Source organism: Dermacentor silvarum, chromosome 4 (assembly GCF_013339745.2).
Source record: "Dermacentor silvarum isolate Dsil-2018 chromosome 4, BIME_Dsil_1.4, whole genome shotgun sequence".
NCBI classification, from domain to species: domain Eukaryota; kingdom Metazoa; phylum Arthropoda; class Arachnida; order Ixodida; family Ixodidae; genus Dermacentor; species Dermacentor silvarum.
Window position 1 is genome coordinate 2,390,021 of NC_051157.2, and position 14,675 is coordinate 2,404,695.

Sequence of the window (14,675 nt, forward strand, 5' to 3'; positions counted from 1 at the left end):
GAGCGAACGACACCGATAGCACGAGGTACGTTCGCCTCGGCGACCCTCTGCTTTCGGCCACCGGGGGCGATCCCTTCTTTGGACAACCCTTTGGTGACGACCGCTCGGATGTGTACGATGGTCCTAGCCACGCCAGTTACGGGTTTTATCAACTGTTTAGACGCGCGGGGAGCAGGTGCCTACTAGCCCCTCCGGCGTGCTGTCTCCGCTCGCTGGCCTTTGTCCCGAGCTCAGTTGTGCCCAATGTGCCGCATCGGAGCCACCCTGCTTAGATGCCGGTACGAATACGCTCGCCGGCCTCCCTTTGTCCCGAGAGTCGTTCACTGCGCCATGTGCTGCATCGGAGCCACCCTGCTTAGATGCTCGCACGCGTACGCTCGCTGGCCCACCGTTGTCCCGAGCGCATTTCTCGGACGAATACGCCGCGGTGCAGCCTTCCCGCTACGCCGTAGGCGCGAGCTCGCTCGCTGGCCTGCCTTTGTCTCGTGTGCCGCAGCTGAGCCTCCCTGCCTCGCTGTTGGTGCAAATTGCTCGCTGGCCTCTCCTTGTCCCGAGCGCAGCTGGGAAGCAATGTCGAGCGCGAGCTCACCGCTCAGCCGACAAAGTCGCCGCGTTTTCCGCCTACCGCTTGTCTCACGCGCATCCGAGCGACATTTTCGACGTGCGTGAGTCACCCCGCTCCGCTGTCGATCCGTCTGCCGGTCATGTGAGGCCTGATGCGCCTGTCGGAGCGGCAGCCCAGCTCTTCTCTTTGCCATTTACTGGCCCCATTGGGTCGGCGTGCATTCAGCACACGACCTGACCGTTGGTCCTTTTTGCTCTCCGGAAGTTGGCGTCAGCGAACGTGCCGTTTGCCGCGTGGAGACGTACAATCCGGCTTAAGCGCTTGTGCGAGCCATCGGGCCGCCTCGCGCGCTGGGCGTTGACATGGCAGTGGTACCTCTTTCTGCGCTACCGGAAAGGGAGTTCAAACGTGGTGGCGGACGCCTTGTCGCGAGCCCCCGTTTCGGCGTTTGATCCTTTGGTCCGCCACTCCCGTGAGCATTCGCACCAAGTAGAAGCCGGAGCCTCAGTCTACAATGGCTCAAAAGGCGCGAACCTCATGCACTTAGTAGAGACCGGAGCCTGTGTCTCCAATGGCTCGAAAGGCGCGACCCCCGACGGCGAAGCGATCCTCGGATTGCCAGCCCCGGGAGAGGACGTTTACCTGGTGGATCCCGTTACCTCATCGGGTATTGTCTTCAGCAGGCAAGAGCTGCTAAAGGCTCAGCAGAGCGATCCATTTTGTAAATAGCAATTGTTGACGGGCTCCAAGAGCCGAGCTCCCAAGAGGAGCGGGGCGGCAAAGCCGCCGGGCGCACCCGGACAGCTGGTATTGCTGTTGGCGCCGAGTGCCACGCAGCTTGTATTGTTGCTGGCACGTGGGATCCGTATCTGCTTAAGCAGAACGACCCGTTTTGTAAATAGAAATCGTTGACAGGCTCCAAGAGCCGAGCTCCCAAGAGGAGTGGGGCGGCAAAGCCGCTGGGCGTACCCGGACAGCTAGTATTGCTGCGGGCACGTTGGATACGTATCTGCTTGACGCCGATAAAGCTCTCCTGCGCTATATCCCATCTGAGGAGGCTCCCCAGGAGTCTTTCAAGGTGGTGATACCCCGCAGTCTAAGGAAAGCCACCCTGAGCTATTTCCACGACTCGCGGGTGGCCGGACATGCGAGTGGCCTTAAGACTTTCCAAAAGTTGTGCCGCTCCGCTACCTGGCCAGGCATGAAGCGTGACACTCTTCACTACGCCCGCTCATGCCGCGTGTGCCAATGTGTGAAGCCTCGCGCGGGCAAACCCCCCGGGCTCATGCAGCCAATCGACAGCCAGCTACCCTGGCAAGTCGCGGCCTGTGACATTATGGGACCCTTTCCCAGAAGCCGGCGAGGCTACGTTTTTCTCCTGGCTGTCACAGATCACTTCACGAAATGGGTTGAACTTTTTCCCCTTCGGAAGTTAACGGCACGCGCAATCTGGGACAAGTTGACCGAGATCTTTAACCGCTTTGGCTTTCCGGCGGAGCTAATAACGGACAACGCGTCCTACTTCACGGCCAAGATGTTCGTGGATGCGTGTGCTGCCTTTGGCATTAAGCACCGCAAGACAACCACGTATCACCCACAGGCCAACCCAACAGAGTGGATTAACCGGAACCTCAAGCCCTTGCTCGCGGCCTTTGCCCAGCAACATAGGGATTGGGATGTCTGTCTTAACGAGATGGGCTTCTCTTTGCGGTCCACGGTGAACCGTTCGACTGGGTACACGCCCGCTTTCCTCAACTTCGGGAGAGAGCTGCCAAACCCCATGGACCGCGTTCTGCGGACCGGCAGCAGGGCGTGCGCCACGAAAGCCGGCCTTTCCGGCTACGCGGCGGAACTGCGCTCACGGATGGACGCGGCCCTTGACCTGGCCCGTTCCAACCTGGCAAAAGCGCGAGCTGGACAAAAAGCCCAGTACGACCGGTCACATAGGGACGTGCACTATGGTGTCGGCGATCTCGTCCTCAGACGCAACCATGTCTTGAGTGACGCCGCCAAAGGCATCTCTGCCTCCCTGTCGGCCAAATGGTTGGGCCCGTACCGAGTGGAGACCAAATGTCCCCTCTGGTATACAAGCTGGCTGACTCCCAAGGGAGACCATTCGGTGGTCCAGTTCACGTCTCGGACCTCAAACCTTTCGTTGCCCGTAGCAACGACTGGGGAGAGGGGGAGGCGGTCAACGAACCGCAGGCAAACCGTGATACGGCTGGTCCCAGGCCACGCCACCGGTACAACCTACGGAAACGCACCTAGGCAGGTTTTCTCCCACCAGCTGGTAGCCGGACTTTATTCCCTACCAGGCCGATGAACGGAGAGACACAGCTACGGTGCGAAGGTGCACGTTGAAGTGGTGACAGGCCCTTTATGCCCAATATACCCTCTCGTGCTCACCCGCCTTCTGACGCGCCTAGTCAGCTTTCTCCCACTAGCAGGTAGCTGGACTTCATTCCCTACCATGCCGGTGAATGGAGAAATGTAGCTACGGTGCAAGGGCGCACATCGAAGCGGTGACAGGCCCATGTGGCATAATATACCCTCTTATGTGTTGCCCAAGCCTCAGCCTGGCAAACGCCCCTTTTTGGGCTGTCAGTCAGGCAGGCAACTTCCTTGGCACACCGGCTCTGCCGGCGGGCGTTCCTGTCCTTCACCTTGCGTCGTCCAGTCTGCTCCCTGTGCCTGGCTCCACTGTGCCACCAGTCTTGCTGACCACGATGCCGGCTGTCCCTGGTCTTACCATGCCAGCCTGTTGCCGACCTCAAGGCCTGCTGCTCCTGGTCCTTCCGCCATGAATGAGTCCTGCCTCTGGGGGCCACGAACCCGTGCCAGCCTTGCCTCCTGCTGCCTAGGCTGCCGCTAATTGTGGCTGGCCCCCCATCAGGTGCTGACTCCTGGCCGAGGATGGTCACTCCGGCTTCTGCTGCTGACCTGGCTGCCGGTCATCCCGGCCTGCTGTTCCTGCTAGCATGCAATCCGGGGAGCCCAGTGACTTCTGTGGTGGCTGCTGCGCCAAAATGGCAGCCACGCCTCGCGCGTTTCTGGCTGCTCCAGTCCGGCGGACCTCGGGTGTTGCTGGCTGAACCATGGTGCTGCCCTGCCCCGTCCTGCCTGGGCTGCTGACTCTTCCACCTGGCAGGGGGTCCTTCCAGTGTGCAGAACTTTAGTGGCCAAGGCAAACCCCTGGCTTTGTGTCAAGAGAAGCGACGTCTTCACCTTTTTGGACTGCTGTGGCCCCTTCTCCCTGTCCTGGTCCTGAGGAAGACGACGACACCCTCTTGGACTTTGCCCCGTTGGCTTAGCCCTCTTTGGCTGAGTCAACCTTGCCACTTGGTCTCGGTCAGCCACTTTGGAGGCTGGCCTCGGTCTTTACGAGGGGGGAATGTGGGGATCGAGGTGCCTTCCCGCGCCTCGTCCCCCAGCTCGCGCGTGGCGCTTAGCTCGATCCTCGGGAACCGCCGCCGTAACGGCAACATGGCGGACATGGCGAGCGCGCCGGACTTACTTTCCCGCGCAAACCGTGCTTCTCCCCCCCGGGATTGGACTTGCCCCGCGAGAACACGTCACCGGGATGCGCCCTGATTGGCCTCCCGCGCGGCGGCCCCGGGGCACCCTCTCCCCCCGAGCTCTCGTTCGCTGAGCGCTTCCTTGCCGCGGCAGAGAGACAGAGGCTCACAGGCTCGCAACGAGGTGGTTACATGAGACCTTTGTTCTCGCGACTCCTCGTTATCGCGCTTGGCGGACCGCTACCCGGTTAGCCCTAGCGCAGCGGGCGCGCGTACTCGATCGGTCTTGCGGCGAGCCTTGGCCCGTAAGCGCCGTGACTGTAGCACTGAGCTGTACCTTGGGTGAATAAACCCGTGTTTGTTGGCGATCTGACTCCGGAGCCTTCTCTGCGCCGTGTCGGAGAGTCGACGAACCCTGCCGTAGCGCCTTTGTGCGTTGCGGAGTGGAGGAGCGTCGTGCCCTTTCCTGACCGTCGCTCGTAGGGTAAGCCTTGTGCAAACCCATCTCCCTAACGGGAAAGTGGGGAAGGTCGTTACCGTGCAGAAAACAGGTACTGATTCACCTCTTAATTATTGGCCCATTTCATTAACAAGTATAGCCTGCAAAATCATGGAACATGTCATTTACTCCCAAATCATGCAATTCTGCGATTCCAATAACTTCTTCCATCCGTCACAGCATGGTTTTCGTTAAGGTTTTTCGTGCGCGACTCAACTAGCCATTTTTCTTCACGCCAACCTTGATATTAATCTACAAACTGACGCCATCTTCCTAGACGTCGCTAAGGCGTTCGATAAAGTACCTCACCAACGTTTGCTTCTTAAACTTTCCCAGTTGAACCTACATCCAAACATCATCGCGTGGATTAATGAATTCCTCATGCATCGCTCTCAGTCTGTCTTCATTAATAATCAACCCTCCAACCTGCTCCTAGTCACCTCTGTGTCCCACTGTGTTCCATCCTCGGTCCCTTGTTATTCCTCATTTATATTAACGACTTACCCCAGCGCGTATCTTATCATATCCGCTTGTTTGCTGATGATTGCATTATTTATCATTCAGTAATTAACCCTTCTAACCAAGAATCCCTTCAGGCAAACCTAAAATACTGGTGTTCGCAGTGGATGATGACACTCAACCCTAACAAATGTAAGTACATGTCTTTTCACTGCCGTTGCAACCCTTTTGTTTTCGAATATACTGTTTCTAACTCCCCTGTTGACCTCATCCAGTCTTACAAATACTTGGGTATCACCATTTCTGATGATTTATCTTGGCATCTGCACGTGACTAACCTGCTATCATCGGGTAATAAAACACTAGGTTTCTTAAAACGTCACCTGCGGGAAGCCCCTTAACACGTCAGACTACAAGCATACATCTCACTCGTCAGAACTAAACTGGAATACGATTCCGCCATCTGGAACCCTCATCAAGCATATTTAACAAATGCAATCAAAGCTGTACAAAATTGGGCTAACAGATTTATTCACTCTTCATATTCATACACATCTCTAAAATTGCAATCAGGTTTGTGTAATCTTTCTGCCTGCCGTCGCATTACCAGTCTTGTTTTGTATCACAAATTCTTTTATTCGCCCCTAAGACAAGAAGCATACATCTGCGCACCCCCACCACGCAGATCCCATCGCATCGGCCACCCTCTTCAAGTTTTGCATCCATGAGCCCAGGCTACTACCTTCATGAACTCATTTTTTTCATGAACAGCAACTGACTGGAACAGCCTTCCCCACCATATTGCTGCCATGACCTGTCCATCGACATTTTCGACTTCTGTAAACGCCTGCATCTTGTAAACCCCACCCCTTATGTAACACCCCAAAAGGGGTCTTTAAGGAAACTAAAGTGACGTAATGTGATTCTCGAACCTGCGGTGGGTCTATCGCCACACGCCGTCGCACCACGTCATGAAGCCCTCTTTTTGGGGCGATTTACCGACGCCGTGAGAGGAGATGTAGAGCAAGCCTACAATCTTTCTCAGTAAACAGAACTCCTTTTAATTGGAACATATTTCTCCAGTCTCTCCAGGTTCATTTAACGAGATTCTACGACACAGTGGACTCTCTTATACCCCTGTCACACGGGCACCCGTAAACTTCTTTTAACTCCATTGTCTTTATCTCGAGTGAGATGCACTTGGTGTCACAAGATTGCCCTTTCGCTAAGGAAGTTTAAGGGGGGACGTGGCTTTGAAAATGAACTTCGTGATTTATTCATGGATTGGTACAAATGTTTAGAATGTCTCCCTGATGCTTCCAAAAAGTTTCAGAGTGATACCTTGAGAAAATTTTATTGAGCAGAATTTTTCTCCCTTAACTTTCTGGAGGGCGTGGGGAGCTTAAAGAAAGTGATGGAAGGCTTGTTGAGTATTGACTGCATACCTAAATGCGGTGCTGAAAGTCGTGACAGTCTTGCTTGTTTTTTCGCAACACAAATTTTTTGGAGTGTCATTTCTTATGTTACCTTGTGGGGTTTCTGATGTGCTTTTGGGACAAAGGAATGACAACAGAGTAGTGCAAACAATCAAAAGGGCATTTATTGCACCTTTCATACACTAATGCTTGCTAGCCAAATTACTACGCTGATGGGCGAATCGAGGAGGTCCGACTCACTGCGACAAGACAGCGAGTGAATATGTTCGCATCATGCTGGAAACCAATTTGCATGTACGGTCACGCTAACGGTGGCGCCTTTGAACGATGATCGTGTTCTTCTATTCCGGTGTCCCGCTTCCAAGCCTCGTGAGACAGTCTCGCAAAGAGTACGCCGGCGCACGCGCGGAACATCCGTGCCGCTTGCCGATTCCCGGCCAAAAGGAGCAGCCTTCTCCCTTTTGCGCCCAAGTAACCCCGCCGTTAGGTGGCATTAGCAGCGCAACACCCGCGCCATCTCTCACAATACGCTGCAACTACACCGACCGCTGCTACCGTAAAGCCCCGCGGCGAAGCCGGATTACAGGAGACGGGAGCCATGCGGGGAAAACAACATCAGGGGAGGCGTGAGAGTGCGTAGCCCCACAATCTTCGCATCAAGCACATTTTTGGGGTGAACGAATAGCTACATCATAAATTTATAAAAAAATCAAGATAAAAAAGCGAGACTGTCACGACCTGCACTGTGTGGGGTCTCACTCGGGCTCTTGGGACAAAGGAACGACAACACAGTAGTGCAAACAAACAAAGGGCCATTTATTGCACCGTTCATACACTAATGCAAGCTAGCCGAATTACTACCAATGGAACATTCACATGGGCGCGTGACAAATCAAGTAAGTCCGACACACCGCGACTGGATAGCGAGCGAATATGTTCACCCTATGCTATGACACCAACGCCTAGTCATTCACGTGTACGGTCACGCGAACGGTGGCGCATTCGAACGATCTGTGTTCGTCCATACCGGTGCCTTGCTGCTAGCCACGCGAGACGGTCTCGCGAAGCGCGAATCGGCGCACGCGCGGGACGTCTGCATCGATTACCGATCCCAATCCGAAGAGGAAGCGCTTTCGACCTTTTTCTCCCAAGGCACCCCGCCGTTCGGTGGCGTTAGCATCGCGACACGCGCGCCATCCCTCACAATGCGCCGCAACCACTACGACCGCCACCGGCACTTAGCCACGCGGAGAAGCCGGTATACAGGAGACGCGAGCCATGCAAGGGAAACAACATCAGAGGACGCGTGAGAGTTGTGCATCCCCACAACTGTAGGCCGAGAAACATGAAAATGAAATGCGTGTCTCTCTCTCGGACTTACAGCCGTCACTGCGCGTTGCATAGCGCAGTTTGCAACACCGACACCGCGCTCCACCTTGTTGCAATGCGGACAACACGTTCCCGCAGACCCGCTCCGTGAATGCGTCTCTCTCGCTCTCATTTTCTTTATATCTCTCCCGAGCATAGTGCACAAAACCTCTTCTTCACCTCGCAGAGCATTGGCACGAGTGCGTGTGAACGTGCCACTAGTAGACGAAGACGACAACGCTTGAATGCAATCATATGGTTCACATAAATGCTTGTTCCGCAAGCATGGCTGTATAGCCTAGTGGTTACCACGCTCGCCTTGGGACTGTGTTATCGCGGGTTCGAGTTCCACCTCGGCAAGAAAGTTTATATTCTTTTATTTCTTCCTTCATTGCTGATGATGATAGTTTCTTGATACGAACTGCAAATTGCGGCTGGCTTAAACAGCTTCGCTTTTAAATAAGGCGTTACAAATACAGTCGAATCTCGTTAATTCGAACACGCTTAATTTGAACTGCCGGTTTATTCGAACTGACGCTCTGGTCCCGTCAAAGTTATGTGTATTTCAATAGGAGAAAATGCTCAGTAATTCGAAAGCATTTGCGACGGTTGATTCGAACATACAGCTGACCGACAATGCTCTCAGCAGCGCCAAATAACGCGGCGGCGCCTCCGGCTGGCATTGGTGCGACACTGCCATAGAGCAAAAGCTTAGGAGAGACCCCTTCATGCAGCGGCGGTGGCCCAGTCCGGCCAACGAACTGCCCACGCCGGCAAGGCAAACGCTCGCTTCCCGATAACAGCAGAAAATGAAACTTCAGGGCGTGGCCTAAGCTGGCGCCGGGCTGCGACTTTACAATTGCTAGTAGGTACAGCGGAGACTTCCGCTTAACATGTGCAACACGTGTTGTCATGGCAATCGTGGAGCTCCTAAGTGCCTAGGGACATAATCGCTTAGGGACTTTTGTGGCACTACGGGTCACGTGACTTCCGCTAACACGTGTTGTCATGGCAATCGTGGAGCTCCTAGGCGCTTAAGGACTTAATCGCTTAGGGACTTTTGAGGCACCGGTCTGTCATGGCAATCGTGGAGCTCCTAGGCGCTTAGGGACATTAACGCTTAGGGACTTTTGAGGCACTGGTCTGGCGCGGCGGCTGCTAGTTACTGAGCGTGGCTCTCTTTATCTCCAGGACCGCGCGCAGCAACCTTGCCAACCTTGCCGAGAGCAGCTCCCACGTGCGTAGGGAGCGAATCATTTAGTGCGCATTGAATGTCGGGCGGTGTCTGGGCCACGCCGGCCGCGCTTTATTATTGTAGTGTTTGTTCTAGTGGTGGAAATTCTTGCAGTAGTGGTGGTGTAGCATAACGGCTTTTGATCTCGGTGAACTGTGGTGGTGTAAACAAGCGGATTTACAGGGTGCGAGAGAGAAACGATGATATTCCTAAATAAATACATCACTGTTTATCATCAGGGAGGGAGCTGATCAGGGATGGAGCTGTCTACCTGACTGGAGCAGTATGTTGTATTTATGGTGTTGCTACGCTGCGCTCCGCAACACCCCAACGACCGCCGCTACAATAATAAAGCGCAGCCAACGTGGGCCAGACACCGCCAGAGATTCACCGCGCCTTAAACGTCATGCCACACCACCACTACTGCAAGGATTTCCGCCACTAGAACAAACGCTACAATAATAAAGCGCGGCCGGCGTGGGCCAGACACCGCCACACATTCAACTCGCCCTAAACGATTCGCTCGCACGCAGGAGCTGTGCTCGGCAAGGTCGCTCTGCCTGGTCCCGGAGATAAGAGAGCCACGCTCAGCGGAGGCCAGTGCCTCAAAAGTCCCTAAGCGATTATGTCCCTATATACCGAGGAGCTCCACGATTGCCATGACAACACGTGTCAAGCGGAAGTCTCCGCTGTACCTACTAGCAATTGTAAAGTCGCCTCCGGGACCGGGCGCAGCGACCTTGCCGAGCGCAGCTCCTACCTGCGAGCGAATTGTTTAGGGCGCGTTGACTGTGTGGTGGTGTGTGGCCAACGCCAGCCGCGCTTTATTATTGTAGCGTTCGTTCTAGTGGCGGGAACCCTTGCAGTAGTGGTGGTGTGGCATGACGGCTTTTGATCTCGGTGAACTGTGGTGGTGTAAACAAGCGGATACTGCTCGCGTTTGTACCCTGGTGCTGCGGCGGAAGCCGCAGTGCCGGGCGCCGACGCGAAGCGGCGGTCGTTGGGTAGTTGCGGAGCGCAGCGTAGCAACACCCCAAATAAACAAATACTGCTCCAGTCAGGTAGACTGCTCCCTCGCTGTAGTGAGATTATATTTGGATCATCAAAACAGTGATGCGTTTATTTAGGAATATCATCGTTTCTCTCTCGCACCCTGTAAATCCGCTTGTTTACACCACCACAGTTCACCAAGATCAAAAGCCGTTATGCCACACCACCACTATTGCAAGGATTTCCGCCACTAGAATAAACACTACAATAATAAAGCGCGGCCGGCGTGGCCCAGACACCGCCCGACATTCAACGCGCCCTAAACGATTCGCTCCCTACGCACTTAGGAGCTGCGCTCGGCAAGGTCGCTGCGCGCGGTCCTGTTGATAAAGAGAGCCACACTCAGTCACTAGCAGCCACCGCGCCAGACCAGTGCCTCAAAAGTCCCTAAGCGCCTAGGAGCTCCACGATTGCCATGACAACACGATAGAGTTAATATTAACTCTATATACAACACGTGTTAAGCGGAAGTCACGTGACCCGCAGTGCCACGCCCCCGCTGTATCTACTAGCAATTGGAAAGCCGCCGCCAGTCCAGCCGGCCCGGCGGCGTTGGCACCTACGCCGGCAAACACTCGCTTCCCGATAAAGGCAGAAAACGAAACTTCAAGGAGCGGGCTAATCTGCGCCGAGCCGGCTGTACCGGCGGCAGGCGCGCATGGAGACAGTGGAAGGTGAGGGAGTTGTGAGATAGTTGAGAGAGAGGGCGAGGGGAGCCACCGAAGCCACTGCCACCGAGGCGGCGGAGTTGCCGAGGCCAAATCCGCTTTCCTGCCGCCTCCTCCCTCTTGTTCGATGGTCCCCGCTATGCGCTTGTGCGCCGCGAAATTGCATGACTGGCACCGTTCGTTCATCTTGCTATGGTGCTTGAATACTTCAAAAATACGCCGTTCCATTAATTCGAAGTTCTTTTACAGTTAAACCTGCTTAAAACGAACCTCCATACAACAAATTCCTGGATATAACAAAGTTTTTCTATTCCCCGCCGTTACTCCATAGAAGCACATGTATTTGAGACCTCTATGTAACTAAGTGACAGCGGGAGACCCCCTCGATATAACGAATTTCCCCCTCCAACAACCTAGAGATTTTGCCCCAAATTTTGTCATTTTTGCGCGAGCAGCAACCGGAAGCACCTTCTCCGCCGCGACGGAATGCGAAGCGAGCGCACGTGTGGCGTGCGTGCGTGTGCGAGGCGGGCCTGCATCCCTCTACCCGGCGATCTTGCCGCCGCGGGCGTGACCTTTCCCCCTCCCTTCATTCAAACCTGATCCTGCCGCTGGCTGCAGCTGGCATAGCCCGCCAAGCCGGCCCTCTCTCCTTTTCCAGTTGATGTTGCCGACGCGCTGGTACACGTGACACATCACACTCGATGAGCGCGGACACGCTGTCACGGATTTCGGTGGACTAAAGATAGACAGGGACAAGTCGAACGTTTAAGACAAACATTTATAATCGTAAAAAACAAACGGCAAAGACAACAGCACGAAACAAACAATTTAGAGCACGAGTAAATTCTAGAAATTCCCCAGAGTCCTCAGCTACCTTGAGTTGATAAGTCCAAAATATTTACATGACGTCCCTCGACGTCGCTGAGTCCGACGTTCGGTCCACTGCTGAGCTGGTCAGAAGGTCAGGACGGTGGGGTGACCGAGGCGCCTGGATCGCCCGATCAACTCCGCTAGCCTGCGGATCGTAGCCGCAGGGAATCCGGGAAATGGTGCCGTCAGCTTGTAGCTGCGGCTTCCGGTGGAATGCCCACTCAGCTCGCGGGTCGTGGCCGCGGCAGCCGAAGAAGAGCTTCCACTGGGTTGCCGCCGTCTCCGCGATGCACCCTTCCCGTTTGGCCTCCAGCTCCTTCTGCCCCTCGTCGTCCCAGAGCGTAGCTGGGCTGCTCTCTTCGGCTACGTGTCCCTTCTCCCATTGGCCACGTAGCTGCACGTGCACTTTTGCGCTTCTTCTTCTGCTTTCATATTGTATTCTTATTCGGACGCTCTTATTCTCTAACTTCTTTCTTTATTTCTGCCATTGACTCCTCGTGTTTTCTTGTTCTGTTTTTATCTCTGCTTTTTCTTCTTCTCTCTTTCTTCCTTCCTTTATTGGCTCATGACACACGCGCTGTCAAACGCTGGCGGCGTGTGGAAGTGCAGCTGGAGAAGCGAGAGAAGTGACCTTCGTGCTGTTGTCTATCGCTTCAACGCAAACTGAGCTCCGAGAACACGCAGCACGCACAAAGCTACGAGCCGCCGACGCACCTACACTGCTAGACTGCCCCAACGCAGATCACTTTCAAGATAAGGCCCGCGCGACCGCGCGCAGTATATAGTTGATGCCAGAGTACAGTACAACGTTTCCCCGCTATCCCTCCCCCCTCGCTCGTTCGCCGGTGCCTCAAGCGCAACGGAAGAAGGCGCGCTGCCTCCCTGCTTTTCTTTCTTGCGCGCGCGAGATTTAGACGCAGTCGTCGCCTCCCCTCGCACGTTTTCACTCGCACTGCGTTATTGCCCTTTGACTTTATACGGAATATCTATGAGCCAGAACCAATTTTAGGGCCACAATGCGTCACAGACACGATCTTTAGATAGCAAATACAGATCTCAAGGGCCATACTTTTGCTGGTGGGAACCGAAAATACGTCATAGTTGTCGCCCCCGGCACTTTGGGCGGCCAATGCTACCGTCAAGCCACCAAGCCAAGCGACATGAAAAGTTAAAATGGCCGCTCGGGCCGGCGCGGGGTGGGAGTTCGCAACGTATGATGCGGGAACGGTCCCACAGTTGTGGCGCAACAGCAGGGTTACCAATGCATTGGGTTCTATGGGAGCTGTGCCGGGACCGGACGAAAACGACGTAACAGCCTGGAAAACGCAGCCCCCGGGAACGTAACAGCGGGGTTCTACTGTAGCACTATACGACGCTACGACGTCATCGTGACGCTCGCTCTTCGTTTCCGATGCCTTGCGCTTGTGCGAAACGACATGCGTCCACGCATCCGGTACCTTGTGTGACATTCCAAGGATGAGTGCTTCGAACGGAAAACGGGTGCGCGTTACAATTGAGGGCGCATTAGAATCGGGTAAATGCGGTAAGCGTTGCTTTTTCAAATTTTCGTGCCAAACCTGCATATAACGAAATCCTCTTTATAACAAAGTTTTTCGGGAATATTTTGCTATATCCAGGTTTAACTGTAATTCGAACAAATTTTCGGGCCCCTTCGAGTTCGAATTATCGAGATTCAACTGTATGAAGCTCGACCAAAATGTAGAATTTACAAGTGTGTCGACAGGTGCAGAGACCCATCTATAGTACAAGCGTGCACAGATACATATCACACTATGCTGACAAATGCTGTGACTTGCCAATGTGCAGGTGCGACCAGACACTGGTGAGGTTGTAGTGCGGGAACCCAACGGGCTGCAGGGCCTCTACCGCCTGGTGGTTTCAGCGTCTGACGGTCGGTCTGAGACGGCCACTCTGGTGATGGTGTCCATTGGCCGGGCCAATGTGGGCCGCCTGCGCTTTGCACGGCCCCTTTGGGAGGCAGCCGTGCATGAGAACGAGCCAACAGAGCAGCGCGTGCTGCTCCTGTCTCTGCTCGGTGCAGCTGTCGGGGAGCCCGTGCAATTTTCACTGCTCACCCCGAGCGACTACTTTGCTGTGGGTGCCCACTCGGGTCTGGTGCGTTGTCTGGCACCGCTGGACCGGGAGAAACAGGCTCTTCATGAGCTAGCTTTGGAGGCAAGCTCAGCGCGGGCAGTCGCGCATGCACTTCTGCGTGTGCGTGTGATGGACACAAATGACAATGCACCAATTTTTGTCAACCGCCCTTACTACTCAGTCATCACAGTCAATGCACAGCCTGGGGACCTCGTGCTCAAGGTGTGTATATATCCACCAGCCAATTCCAAAGCCTTTGGAACAGGGATGAGTTGCTGAACATTGAGTGGCGCTGAATAAGTCAACAGAAGTTGTACCCTGCCTTAAATTCCTAATGTTATGCCTGCATAAAGGCAGCCCACATGTAATGGCTGTATTTCATCACCACTTATAATTTCTTCAACTTGGTGCCTAATCTCCTCCCTTTCTGTTGGTAAGACGCAGTATGGGTGCTGGCGGACAGGCCAGGCCGACTCGTCTGTAAGAATACGATGCTTTGTAACAGAGGTGTGCTGAACTTTAAGCTCAGTAGAGAAGCAGCCAAGAAAGACATTCACAAGTACATCACCGCTCCCATGCCAAAGCCGGAATTATTGGTAGGCTGGTCTCTGCACTTTCCAAAAAGGCAGAAAACATTTTGGGGAATAGTACAGTGTCAGCCACACTGCGACTCAAGGCAGGACAGTTATCCACTATGTGACAAAGGTGGTCATGGTATGCGCTAATTGGTAGGCAAACAATGAGCCACGGCAGCTTAAGTAGTCAGCAAATACATTAGGCTCTACGGAGACTGGGTTGGGGACACGTTGCAACCATGCCCTAACCATTAGTATGTTCTAAGCAGGTCTGTATTAAAGAGCTTGTCTAGTCTTATCAGTTTAAACATGACATTA

At 54.2% G+C, this 14,675-nt stretch overlaps 1 protein-coding gene across 6 annotated transcripts in view; it reads left to right on the top strand.

The window, feature by feature from the left end:
* The window catches only part of LOC119448018 (fat-like cadherin-related tumor suppressor homolog), a 653,800-nt gene that overhangs the window by 240,653 nt on the left and 398,472 nt on the right, over positions 1-14,675 (top strand). For all 6 annotated transcript variants that reach the window (XM_049666727.1, XM_049666730.1, XM_049666726.1 and 3 more), the window contains one exon: positions 13,495-14,004. In XM_049666727.1, the coding sequence (XP_049522684.1) occupies positions 13,495-14,004 (510 nt within the window). The remainder of the gene's footprint in view (positions 1-13,494; positions 14,005-14,675) is intronic.